This window comes from Paramormyrops kingsleyae, chromosome 14 (assembly GCF_048594095.1).
Source record: "Paramormyrops kingsleyae isolate MSU_618 chromosome 14, PKINGS_0.4, whole genome shotgun sequence".
NCBI lineage: Eukaryota > Metazoa > Chordata > Actinopteri > Osteoglossiformes > Mormyridae > Paramormyrops > Paramormyrops kingsleyae.
The window spans coordinates 1,123,550-1,137,403 of NC_132810.1; the positions used below are offsets into that span (position 1 = coordinate 1,123,550).

A 13,854-nucleotide genomic window follows, 5' to 3' on the forward strand; every position below is an offset into this window, starting at 1 on the left:
GTTCTATCAGCTATCCTTTACCTGTACTGTTCTGGGGTCGTCTCCCTGTGCCAGACCGGACCTGTTATTCCATCATCATGTGCTCCAATGAGGGCACCCTGGAACTCGGAGCTGAAGAGCTCATTGGAGAGGCCAATGAGAGAGCATCAATAGCTGCTCCCCATGAGAGACAGACCAAATTAACAGACAAGTCCAGCTTAATGAGAAATCCTGCAAAGGGTTCTGCTCAGTTGATGGTACAGAGCCATCGCTAGTTATGTAATGGACTGTATTATGGATATGTATGATATGCAGATACCAGTAGTCTGTATGAGGCCTAATTGAAATATGGGAGTCTGTATGCAAATTGTGTCTTTTAGGCCAGCATGTAAGTAAAAAATTATCCCAAAGGTTTATGGCTCAAATTCAGGGGATACACTGCTCAGCTAGCTGAAATATTCAATTGTCAAAACTATAAGGTGCTTTTGAACAAAATAATATGTTTTTAATAGCAGTCTTGTGATGTACCCCCTTGTAGCAAAAAGAAGTCTGCATTGTTTTGGCAGGTAGACGTTGTGGGTATCTGCCACTGTAGGGTATCTTCAGACATGCAAATATCAAACCAGCTTTAGAAGAGTGAGTGTGCTTTTCCTTAGCTGAGATGTGCCCAGAGACAAGGCCATTGAAGTTCTTGCCCAATGAACCCAATGGACTCTCCCCCAGTGTCCTGCATCTATCAGCAGACCTTGCCTCTGTATGTAGAGCTTGGCTATTATTAGGCCAACTCTGGAAACCCAGATTATCTCAAGGGGAGGAGATTACGTTATTGTGATTGTGATCCGTGGGCTTTCATGGGATGGTCTTCAGTTTGACTTGTCTGTCTACTGAGAAATAACATACATCAGAAGTTAATTTTGGCTTGCTATCTGGATTAATGCGTGTCCATTGCAGAACATTATAAACAAATTAATAGTGATTCTCCTCTTAGTCACTTCTGAGATGCTAAACAGTGTTTCATGTTTTTCTTGAGATCTCTTTGTTTCATTTATAAGCAATGATCATTTTAAAGTACTTTCTGGAACCAAAAACCCAAACATAGATACATAATCCAAAGATACCATGGTTTTGGCATATCTTGCCAGCAGACAGCATCCCTGATCATGCCCTGTTACTGTAAGATGATTCTAGTGAAAGTGCTGTCTGTCTATTTAGACTCCTGTGAGATCCGTTTCCTTATTCGGGCAAAACAGAGACAAAGGGCAGTCTCCTGTCTATTTATGGCTAGGGCCAGCAGTAAGTGTTGAAGTTATTTCCAAAGCCTAAGTGTGTTTTAAACCATCCTTTCATTTTGTATGACATTGTTGTATTTATTTGCCAAGGTCATGTGTATGTCTCATATATACAACCAGGTTTATAGGAGAATTTCATGTTTGGCGTCTTATTTAACTTCTTGAGTATTTGATCTGGGATGTGAAGTGAAGTCCTAAGGTTTACGCCGCATTGTATGGATATCTAGTGTTGCTTCTGTTGTATGATCCTGCAGTTTATCTTTCGTGATGCCGGGATTATGAACATGGATGACTATGCAGACAACATTATGCATTATGGCAACCCTCTGCTAAGTCACTGCTAAATATTATTTCTTGAACAGATCTCCCAGGTGGTGCCAGAAGGCGACCGCGAAGGTCTAACAGAAGTCGCTCTGAACCGCTACAACGCCGACCGGCCTTCCTCGTACAACTTCCCCCCCCCGCAGACGCCCCCGGTCACCTCGGCGCCCTCCAGTGGCACATCAGCAGCCGCTTCTTTCTTTGCAAGGTAAGGACATCTGCTTTCTTTCTGTGCATGCGGTCGCCTCGTTGGTGGTCTACGCTCAAGAGGCTGTCCGTTTGGAATTGTTTGTTTGTTTTGTAGATGACACAGTGACTTTCTTTCCGCCGAAGGTAGTTCCCACACACGCCTCAAATGAGGCTGATTCCGATTCATCCCCAGTTCCCGGCGTCTGTGCTTTCTGCACCGCAGCGTACGGGCGGTGAGATGGCCTGCTGGAGCAGAGGCAGGAGGATAGAGGCTTTGCATGGTTAATGTTGTGTGTCGAGTGCCTGCGCTCAGCATGGCTTCCTCGGCTTATTTTACCCTGGGAATGAAGTGCTGAGCACTGAGACTCAGACATTTATCAAATGTTCAGCCTTTGGCTTCTCCATCGGGGAAAATGTTGCTTTGTACAAGTTTGTACAAATTTACAAAGCCAACAGTGTTTACAAGTAGAGCAACTTCTTCACGACTTGCCCAAATTGCAAACAGCTATTAATTGTATTTAAAGGTTATTATTTATTCGAGTCATTATTTAAATACATTGCCCAATTACCACTATCCTAGGGCTGAGAAAAATCGATTACCCACAAGCCACTTCTGCTCTCCTTAATCCCTTTACGTGGCTGTAGTTACCCGCAGGCCCAGAACCAAGTGGCTGTATGTTACCAGGACTTATCTGCTCCGTGCTTTGAAGGGAATGAACTGGAGAAGTAGGAGATTAACCACCAGTGGAAGAATCCCAATCCACCATGCTGCAAATATCAAGCAAAAAAACAATGGGCTCTAAATATGATTATAAAATCATATTTAAAACAAAACCCAAAAGAGAGTGAAATGTTTTACGCCACCCTCCAGTATTTATTAAATAAATAATAATTAACCAGGTGAGATTATTACTAAAGCTTCAAAAAACTAAGTTTGATTCTTCTTGGGTAATGTATGAAACATGAAGTGCAATGAATTTCTTGTTAAATGGAAAGTCAACCACTTCCATTTAGTAAAATGAAGAAAAACAAAGTTAATTTCAGGATTAGGAAAATAATAATCTTGAATCTCTTAGTAATAGCTCTGCTTTAATCCTGGATTCATTCTTTTAGTATTTCATCCCTACAAAAAGACAAAGTGGTATATTTATGCCACTCTTTAACTTTAGATGGAGGTTTGCCTGCACTGCGGCATTTCAGACCCTGACCAGTTACCGCTGGACTGAGAGGAATACCGCTTCTTAAAGTTTTTATTCCATAACCAGTTTAGCGTGTGAAAAAACTGATCGAGAGCTATACTCGTACAACAGTAATTAGCGGTTAATTATCATGTTTCATGGTCCAAGATACAGTCCAGGATAATTATTCTATAGTTAAACTTGGAGAAATAGTTTTATGCCAGGAATATTTCACACTCCCGGTAAAACTTGTTTGGGATATTTCAGGTTCTGCCTGTGGTGCTGGGTTCCAAGAAGGATGATGATAATGTAGAAAAAATAAAGGAAAACAGGAAGCTAAACACTGCTGCTGTGGGATTGAAACCTTTTCACACTTCATTACCAGATTTTTAGAATTTTACAATTTAAATGTACATTTCAGATCAGCCATTATACCAGTTGCTTGCTCCAGTAGCCATCAGCAGATACATGTACTGTATGGAGGGTGTGGGAACTGTCCCCAGTTAAAGCTCCTCTGGATGGTCCATCAGACCCCCCCCCCCCCCCCCGGGCTTGGAATGGGTATTGATTTGCGATATTTTACAAGGGAATATCTCCGTCACCCCCCCAAGCTGAGAGACAGAAGTGTGTGATTTATGGATGTCATGATCCCATGTTGTGGTTCATGTTCTCCATGCTGGGACAGAAGAGCCCAATAAATTTCTTGGGCCTTTTGTTTATTGTCCTGGCCTGTCGGCGGGCAGGTACAGAGCCGGCTCCTCGTAAACGGCCCGAGCACCTGGTCCACATTCCTTCCCTCTCTTGCCGCAAGATGGAAGATGGGCTTGGGTCTCACTTTTAGCCACCCCCCCCCCCACCCCGGCTTTGTATTTATGGATGCAGTATTTCACTTTGAAGGGGCTTTGTGTTTTTTTACTGTTGAGTTGTCATGACCTCTGTGCACGGATCTGCTCAAAGATGCGGCTGACCTTATAAAGTAGGAGACCTGACTTTATGATCTGTGCATGACTGTCTATCAGCTGTCTATTGGCATATATTCAGGCTATTAATATACATTTTCATGTGCAATATGAGCCACACCATTCTGTGGGAGAATTTTAAAAGATAGGACTGGTACTGCCATCACTTGGGGATGTTTTAGTGGTTAGCTGAATGGCACTATATAATGAAGATATGTGTGAAGTCAGCTGTCTACTTGCCATTCGTCATGAGTACCTTTCACATGCATCCTCTGTGATGAGAGGTCTCTACCCCATGTTAAAAAATTCTAATTAAAATTAGCATGGTCTGGGGGGGGGGCGGTGCATTCCTCTGCAGTGGCCTTGTGTGAAGCACATCTTTGGCTCAGTACCAGTAGCCCCCCTCCCCAGCCCATGCTAGTTATGCACCTATTTCATCTACCCTCTCACCTTATGCACATGCTGGACTATTAGCTTGCCGGTTGGTTAGGTAAACATAATAGGCGGGACTGCCCAGGCTCATCCAATGGCAAATGCTCAAAGAGCCACAAGGCCAGATCCCCGCTCCGCAGTTATTAGTGGGGGGATGCAAACATGTGAGAAGAACTGGTGGTCTGAACCAGGGGTCATTCTGGGCGGGGGCAGGGGTGGGGCCATAATTCTTACAGAGGGGCCAAACTTATCATTAGCAAATGATATGTTTTGAATTGATGAGTGACAGGGAAGGGGCAATCAGCGGGCCAATCAGCTCTCAGCTGTGGGCTTGTGCCCCTCCCGCCCCACCCCTGGCCTGTTCCATCTTGGGAGAATCGGAGGAAGCAAGACACAACCCCCAGCCGTAAATGATCACTCAGCATTCTATACGAATCTGTTTTGTTTTCCTCTTCAGCTTCTATTCTAAATAAAGGAAGAAATGGCCTAAATTTAAATTCATGTTTGCTTCTTCGTTTATTTATGGTTTATTGAGTGCTGTCTTGGCAGGATAAAGGATTATCTTTCTGAAATTCTGACAGAACAAAGGAATGGATGGGTCTTTATCTATTTCAGACATCTCTCTCTCAAGGAGAGAGTGGCGTTTTTTGCATGAGTAGGTGTGTGGAGGAGCTATCTGTACGGGAATGATGGAGGCAGCGCTGTGGAACCAGACTGTAAGGTTCTTTAACTGCTTCCATTGAGATGGAGCACTAGATCATCAAAGCTGGTGAGTAATACTGATTCTGTCCCAGAATGCCATATACCTGGTTAGCTCCACCCCCTACTGCCCCCCCCCCACAGCAGGTAACGCCCCAGTCTTCCCCCAATGGGGATGACCTTTTCCTCCCCCTCAGAGCTACACACCTACCCTATAGGGACACACACCCCTACCTCGAATGATCGATCGCGCGACTTGGCGGACGGGACTCGCTCGCACGGAGACCGAGGGCTTTCATTAGCTGAGCTCTTGCTCTGAATATGTCACTGCCAGAGGAAGAGCGGCCTTGATTTATTCAACAAATATTTTCCCCTGGGGAAGTAAGAGGGGCTCTATGTGTGTGTGTGTGTGGGGGGGCTACTGCCTGGAGCCCTGATGGAGGAATTTTCACGTAACATTAGTAGTTGCAGTGGGGGGGGTGAGGTGCTTGTGTAGTTTTTGTTGTGTTGGGGGTTACAAAATCCCTTAGACCAAATTACTGTATCCTGTGTAATGGACATTGATTTTTCTTAATGGTCCATGTTTCGTTCTATAACCAATTTGAGGAGGGCTGGCAAAAATGGAAATGCTGATTTTTCCTTCCCATTACTGCCACACTGCATCACGGTTTTTGATTTACTGCAGCGGCATTTAATCAAATAAACAATGGGGGTGAATGAGGTGTATATACTCTTGTTTCAATTCCAGCGAAATTTATTCAGAATCCATTTTCCCCGCGTGATGCGTATCATGGTCACACTACTTGCAGAGAGAGGGGAGGGGGGAAAAGGAAATCTCAGCGTGGCGATTTCGCAGAGAGAGGATGACATTTCAGAGCATCAAAGGAACCAGCTATATAGGGACCAAAATGCTCAAGAGAGTCTGTCATCCAGGGATTGAAGCCTTCAAGCAATATCTTCTCTCCTAAAGCAGTCCCAGAGCACTTAAAATTCAGGACAATTAACTTGCGATCCCATCCATTAGTGTGTATACGTGTATGGGGGGGGGGCATGATTCATGTTACAGTATGTGTTCCACATGGCTATGAAAAATGTAGAGCTTGTAAAGAACCCCATCGACGAACAGATATACACATCTTAACTACAATTTCAATAAATAAATTAATCGATAAGGCTTCACAGTGCTAGTTCGGCTACTTTACATTTACGTATTTAGCAGACACTAAAAGCGACATACAAGTCAATCAAATAGCACATTGTACACGTATGTGCTGTCAAGGAGTTGACTACACCTAAGTGCAGCTAGGCTGAGCGTCCAATGTGTGCCCAGGTACAAAACTGCAACCTGCTACCTGGTAAAAAGCATATACAACAATCACCCATAACATTAAACCCACCTGATTAATATTGTGTAGGTCCCCCGTGCGCCACCAAAACAGCTCTGACCCGTTGAGGCATGGACTCCACAAGACCTCAGAAGGTGTCCTGTGGTTTCTGATACCACGACGTTATCAGCAGATCCTTTAAGTCCTGTAAGTTGTGAGGTGAGATCGCCATAGATTTTCGTCCAGCACATCTCACAGATGCTCAATCAGATTGAGATCTAAGGAATTTGGAGGCCAAATCAACATCTTGAACTGTTTTTCATGTTTCCTCAAATCATTCCTGAACAATTTTTGCAGTGTGGCGGGTGCATTATCCTGTTGGAAGAGGCCACTGCCATCGGGGAATACCATCACTGTGATGGGGTGTAATTGGTCTGCAACAAAGTTTTCAGTAGGTGGTACATGTCAAAGTATCATGTCCAGTAGACAACTGTCAGTATGGGCAGTCCGGCGGGTCCACGGCTTCTCTGCCCCATATGCAGCAAGCATCAATACACTTTGTATTCTGACACCTTTCTATCTTAGGCAGAATTAACTTTCCCAGCAATCTGTGCTACAGTAGCTCTCCTGTGGGATCGGACAAGACTATCCATCTCGCCCCTTGTGCATCAATGAGCCTTGGGCACCCATTACCCGTCGCTGTTTTACCAGTTGAGTTTTCTTGGACCACTTTTGGCAGGTACTGACCACTGCATATCGGGACTAGGCCACAAGACCTGCCATTTTACAGATGCTCTGACTCAGTCGTCTAGTTATCACAAGTTGCTTCTTATCAAAGTCTGTCAGATCCTTACTCTTGCCCATTTCTCCTGCTTCCAACATCGACTTCAAGAACTGACTGTTCAATCCCCCCTTGACAGGTGCCATCGTAACAAGATGATCAATGGTATTCACTTCACCTGTCAGTGGTTTTAATGTTATGGTTTATTGGTGTATGTAGTTAATAATTCATGCTTGCGGTGAATCATGAGGCAAAAAATATGTATTAAATTAAATGAATAAAATACCAAGGCATCCACTACCAGTAAATTTATATCACTCATCGTTAATGTGAAAAGTTGATGTATCTTGGCAGCTGGCAGACCCATAACTATAGCCATATTCGTGAAATGAGCATTCATTAGCGCAAACAGGCTAATATATTTATTCACAGAGCTCCTATTGGCCAAGTCAGAGACTCTGCCCCAGCGAATGTCTGCTTTGTACATTGTGATTTAGTTTTTTACGCCGATCTGTCTGACGACCTTCTCCTCCCATGAATGTGTTTGGGGGTTACCAAGCAACAAGAACGCCGGCTCATACAATTGTTCATCAGGTTAGCATGGACATTAAAGGTACTTTAAGGCACCTGAAATGCTTGGTAAATAAAGGCATTCATATTATTTTAAGTATTCATATTATTTCAAAAATTTTATTTATTAGCTCCAGTGCTGTAATAATGACCTGTGCTGTTAGTGTTGTTGGTTATTTTCACTGCTGTAATTAGTTCATTCCTGTCAGTAATTAATGAATCAACTGCAGAGTCACCATAGTCTGCAAGTGGCCTACAGAAAGGCAGCTGAGGCCTACAGAAGGGCAGCTGAGGCCTACAGAAAGGCAGCTGAGGCCTACAGAAGGGCAGCTGAGGCCTACAGAAGGGCAGCTGAGGCCTACAGAAGGGCAGCTGAGGCCTACAGAAGGGCAGCTGAGGCCTACAGAAAGGCAGCTGAGGCCTACAGAAAGGCAGCTGAGGCCTACAGAAGGGCAGCTGAGGCCTACAGAAGGGCAGCTGAGGCCTACAGAAGGGCAGCTGAGGCCTACAGAAGGGCAGCTGAGGCCTACAGAAGGGCAGCTGAGGCCTACAGAAAGGCAGCTGAGGCCTACAGAAGGGCAGCTGAGGCCTACAGAAAGGCAGCTGAGACCTACAGAAAGGCAGCTGAGGCCTACAGAAGGGCAGCTGAGACCTACAGAAGGGCAGCTGAGGCCTACAGAAAGGCAGCTGAGGCCTACAGAAAGGCAGCTGAGGCCTACAGAAAGGCAGCTGAGGCCTACAGAAGGGCAGCTGAGGCCTACAGAAAGGCAGCTGAGGCCTACAGAAAGGCAGCTGAGGCCTACAGAAAGGCAGCTGAGGCCTACAGAAGGGCAGCTGAGGCCTACAGAAAGGCAGCTGAGGCCTACAGAAGGGCAGCTGAGGCCTACAGAAAGGCAGCTGAGGCCTACAGAAAGGCAGCTGAGGCCTACAGAAGGGCAGCTGAGGCCTACAGAAAGGCAGCTGAGGCCTACAGAAGGGCAGCTGAGGCCTACAGAAAGGCAGCTGAGGCCTACAGAAGGGCAGCTGAGGCCTACAGAAAGGCAGCTGAGGCCTACAGAAAGGCAGCTGAGGCCTACAGAAAGGCAGCTGAGGCCTACAGAAGGGCAGCTGAGGCCTACAGAAAGGCAGCTGAGGCCTACAGAAGGGCAGCTGAGGCCTACAGAAGGGCAGCTGAGGCCTACAGAAGGGCAGCTGAGGCCTACAGAAAGGCAGCTGAGGCCTACAGAAAGGCAGCTGAGGCCTACAGAAGGGCAGCTGAGGCCTACAGAAGGGCAGCTGATTTTGAATACGAATGAAACCTGTTAGTACGAACAGCAGATACAAAATGCAAGCAAAGTAAAATAAGCTTCCAGTTTGCAGACAGCGTGCTGTGCATCACATCTAAAAACTACCACTGGCAGAAGATACTAGGAAGCTCTCAACATTAATGAGGGTCTTCTCTTCCATAAGGTAAAGCAAGCTGAGGCTGAGAATGCGAGCTACAGATGTTTTGTAATTTCCAAATCGAGATGCACCAGATACAGGCATAGTTTTCATCATTGTTATGAATTATTTATTTTACAGTGGCCTTTGTCTAGGGTGACTGATAGCGTCAGTTGATAGAGACGCAAAGCACTGGTTATATTTATAGCTAAACACACATAAGTGCATTGCCACCTAAACCATGCTCTCCATTACAAAGTGTTGCATTTGAATTGTATAATACAGCTGATATAAGTAACTTACTTCATAGCTTGGAAAATGGCAACGTCTTGTCTTTTAAGCATCTTTTGCAAATTGTATTTCTGTGGCTTAAAATTTGACTTAAACCTTTTAGCCCAGACCTGGCAGCATTACTTAGTCACCTGATTCGTGTTACTTGCCTTGTATTTTTACAGTGAGAACTGTTGGTAGCAGGTTGCAGTTTTGTATGAGTTGAAGTAGGTGAAACTGCTATCATCTGAATCCACAACTGCTGTAGCCCAGTGTTTCCCAACCCAGTCCTCGGGGGCCCATAAACGGCCCACATTTTTGCTTCCTCCCAGACAGCCCACATTTTTGCTTCCTCCCAGACAGCCCACATTTTTGCTTCCTCCCAGACATCTCACATTTTTGCTTCCTCCCACACAGCCCACATTTTTGCTGTTGGGAGCAGAAACCGGGACTGTCTGAGCGGTCCCCGAGGGCAGGATTGGGAAACACTGCTGTAGCCTTTTATTACAAGACAGTGGGCACGATGAACATCTGGGTCGCTGACTTGAAGCCTTTCTCCTTAACCTTTGTGCAGAATAGTTGTATGCCAACAGTGAGAATATATTTTGATAATGAGTCTTTATAATTGCACAGCCCACCAATTAGCATGTCTGGGATGTGCTGTTTAGGCTATTTTTATTGGTGTGGACTTCTGGGTGGATCCAGACCTCCTCTGTGAATATAGGATATGGAGCACACGGTATAATAGGGACTCCTGTGCAATCTTCCAATTACTGTTGCCTCTGAGTGTTTTAACCTGAGCAGTGCTTCTGGAAAACTGTTGCGTTAATGAGTTCAGTGAGGAATTTTCATGGCTTACAAATGCCAGAACAGTTTCTGTTGCTTATCGATTCAGATCTCAATCTGTTGAGACTTAAAATAAAATTAATATTTATGCTGAATATGTTCGTGAGAATCGATGATGAGCTAAACGGCGAGTTTCCATCTGAAATAGTATAAAAATTGCTGATTTAAACCATGAAATTTGCAGGTGTGTGATGTCGCTGGATCTCCAGGTGACAGTGACCCCACTGTAATGTGAAATCTGGAAAGGGTTGTACTTTGACATTACCCTGGATCTGTTACAATAAAGAAAAAAGAGACAACGACAAAATCTAGAACGCCGTGTTTGTAAATGTGTAATCCAGTTTTAACTTCCGTAACAGATTGAACCCTTTGCTATACACCAAGTAAGTGTAATTGATAACAGTACAAAAAAGCTGGTAATCCGTTTGACTGGTAAAGTCTATTCTGGTGCCAAAATTCTAATGACACGTAAATCTCACATACTGGTATTTTACACCCCCACTGCAAAAAAAATGATCCTACAGTAGTTAAGAACAGGAGCCTTCTTCCAAACAATGATTTCTGTCACTTTTCTTTGCAGCTGACTTTAAGAAAGAGGAGATTACGCTTTATGGTGCTCTTGGGGCAACTGCTGCAGAGTTGCTGTGAACAGTAATTCTGGATCGGGGCCTTTGGCTTATATGACAAAGAGGAAGATTAGCAGACGGGCATGGCTAGATATGTACAGAATACTGAAATGTGTCTGTGATATTAGCTATGGATATACAGACGGGCATGGCTAGATATGTACAGAATACTGAAATGTGTCTGTGATATTAGCTATGGATATACAGACGGGCATGGCTAAATATGCACAGAATACTGAAATGTGTCTGTGATATTAGCTATGGATATACAGACGGGCATGGCTAGATATGTACAGAATACTGAAATGTGTCTGTGATATTAGCTATGGATATACAGATGGGCATGGCTAGATATGTACAGAATACTGAAATGTGTCTGTGATATTAGCTATGGATATACAGACGGGCATGGCTAGATATGCACAGAATACTGAAATGTGTCTGTGATATTAGCTATGGATATACAGACGGGCATGGCTAGATATGTACAGAATACTGAAATGTGTCTGTGATATTAGCTATGGATATACAGACGGGCATGGCTAGATATGTACAGAATACTGAAATGTGTCTGTGATATTAGCTATAGATATACAGACGGGCATGGCTAGATATGTACAGAATACTGAAATGTGTCTGTGATATTAGCTATGGATATACAGACGGGCATGGCTAGATATGTACAGAATACTGAAATGTGTCTGTGATATTAGCTATGGATATACAGACGGGCATGGCTAGATATGCACAGAATACTGAAATGTGTCTGTGATATTAGCTATGGATATACAGACGGGCATGGCTAGATATGCACAGAATACTGAAATGTGTCTGTGATATTAGCTATGGATATACAGACGGGCATGGCTAGATATGTACAGAATACTGAAATGTGTCTGTGATATTAGCTATGGATATACAGACGGGCATGGCTAGATATGTACAGAATACTGAAATGTGTCTGTGATATTAGCTATGGATATACAGACGGGCATGGCTAGATATGTACAGAATACTGAAATGTGTCTGTGATATTAGCTATGGATATACAGACGGGCATGGCTAGATATGTACAGAATACTGAAATGTGTCTGTGATATTAGCTATGGATATACAGACGGGCATGGCTAGATATGTACAGAATACTGAAATGTGTCTGTGATATTAGCTATGGATATACAGACGGGCATGGCTAGATATGTACAGAATACTGAAATGTGTCTATGATATTCTTAGGAAGACACTAAATGACCTTTGGCTTTTACTCTGTAAGCTGAATTGTTCTCTTTTTAACAATTATATGCTAATGGGTCATTAAGCAATTTTAATACCCATATCTAAACAACAAAGCTGCCATTAATATCACCATCTTCAAAGATGCAGTAATGTAATTTGTTCTGGCAATCATTCAGTTTTTTTTTATTCTTTATTATTTCACTTCCTGCATTGTAGAGATTGCTCTGCATTATGACAGACTAGGTGAAATAATCATTGCATGTCAAACATGGATTTTGAAATATGGTATTGTATTCTATTGTGGATGTTGAAATTATAAGGATATAAAAATAAATGATTCCATAATATTGGAAAAAAGTTCCTAATATTTATTTAACTGATCAAATTAAAACCTTGACTTGAAAATGTTAAGAAATTAAAAATTAATGATTCAAATGATTTTTGGGATGTTCATGAATAATTACTGAAAATGAAATGTCTTCAATTAGCATAATGAAAAATTAATTTTTTTCTGCATCTGTCTACTTGTACAAGTTTGTGATATCAGTTTAAATGAGTATAATATTAAATACCTAAAATGTAACTGTCATATTCCTTCCTTTTCTATTGTTGTATTATGATTGACCTAAAGACCACAATCATATTATCAAATAAATGCCATGTCAATATGCTAAAAGATACTCTCAGTATCTCAGAATATTTTTCCAGTTTAAAGTAAAACGGCATTAATTTCTAACTATGGCGTTAAAGCTTGTTATTTAAAAAACCTTTGAAAGGAAATTCAGCACTTAAATAATGAAGTAACTTCTATTGATTTTATAGGGGGATTTTGAACTCCGTAGCGCATTTAATTACTGAAACTGAGCGTCTCTGCCTTTGTTAGTATTCCAGCACTTACCTGTACTTGTGTGGACTGATGAGACCATCAGCCATGTTAGATGCATTTCTTTATGACCGGCAGAAGGTTTTTGGGATGAAGCTTGAGGGAAGTGGCCGAGCTGGTTGGATTGGTGTCCGCCTCTCTCTTGTTCTCCAAAGCATAGAATTCTGTCTGGGAGGCTCTCTTCTGCCACACGGTGTGAAGACTTCACCTTTACGAGCTCTGTATTTTCTGTGCCCTCGTAGGTCTTGGTTTTCCCTCATTGGGGTCCTTCCAGCTTGCTTCAGTAAAGGGTCACTTTCCCTTGGCTACAGACTTAGCCCAAACAGTGGGATCCGTTGATGATCCTACTTGGTTACCATATCGCTAAATCTAAATACGGGTTGCACACTCCCAAGTGTGACTAAAATCACATTCATTGTGCAGCCTATGTACATTGTATTCCTGGAAATTAATTCTTATCTGCCCCCAGATAAGGCTTCATGGCCTGTTGACCGCGTGTTCAGTAATACACAGCGTAATAAGGGTAGCTGAGCGACGTCCTGAGGATCTGGGCCACCTTGCGAGAGCTTACGGCTCCTGCTGTGCCAGTTTTTTTGTTAGCCCCATAGCCACTGGTGAAATGTGAATTTTTCCTCAGTTTTTCCTGAAAGATCGCTTGTGTTACGGGCAAAACTGATTTAGGGCTGTTGGAGGAAGAGCCCATAAATTTCAAATGCCGCCTATAGTTAAAAAAAAAACACTTTCTGCAGCATCTGCCCTAAATCAATTTGTCCATTAAGCGAGATCAGCACCTGAGCGCCTGTGCTTAGAGCAGAGCATAGAACTTCTCTGCTCGCTTTCCACCATGTT

The 13,854-nt window shown here is 43.2% G+C and overlaps 1 protein-coding gene across 5 annotated transcripts in view; it reads left to right on the forward strand.

Moving 5' to 3' along the window:
* kif26ba (kinesin family member 26Ba) overlaps positions 1-13,854 on the forward strand; it is a 101,364-nt gene that overhangs the window by 49,480 nt on the left and 38,030 nt on the right. For all 5 annotated transcript variants that reach the window (XM_072699020.1, XM_072699017.1, XM_072699018.1 and 2 more), the window contains one exon: positions 1,631-1,797. In XM_072699020.1, the coding sequence (XP_072555121.1) occupies positions 1,631-1,797 (167 nt within the window). The remainder of the gene's footprint in view (positions 1-1,630; positions 1,798-13,854) is intronic.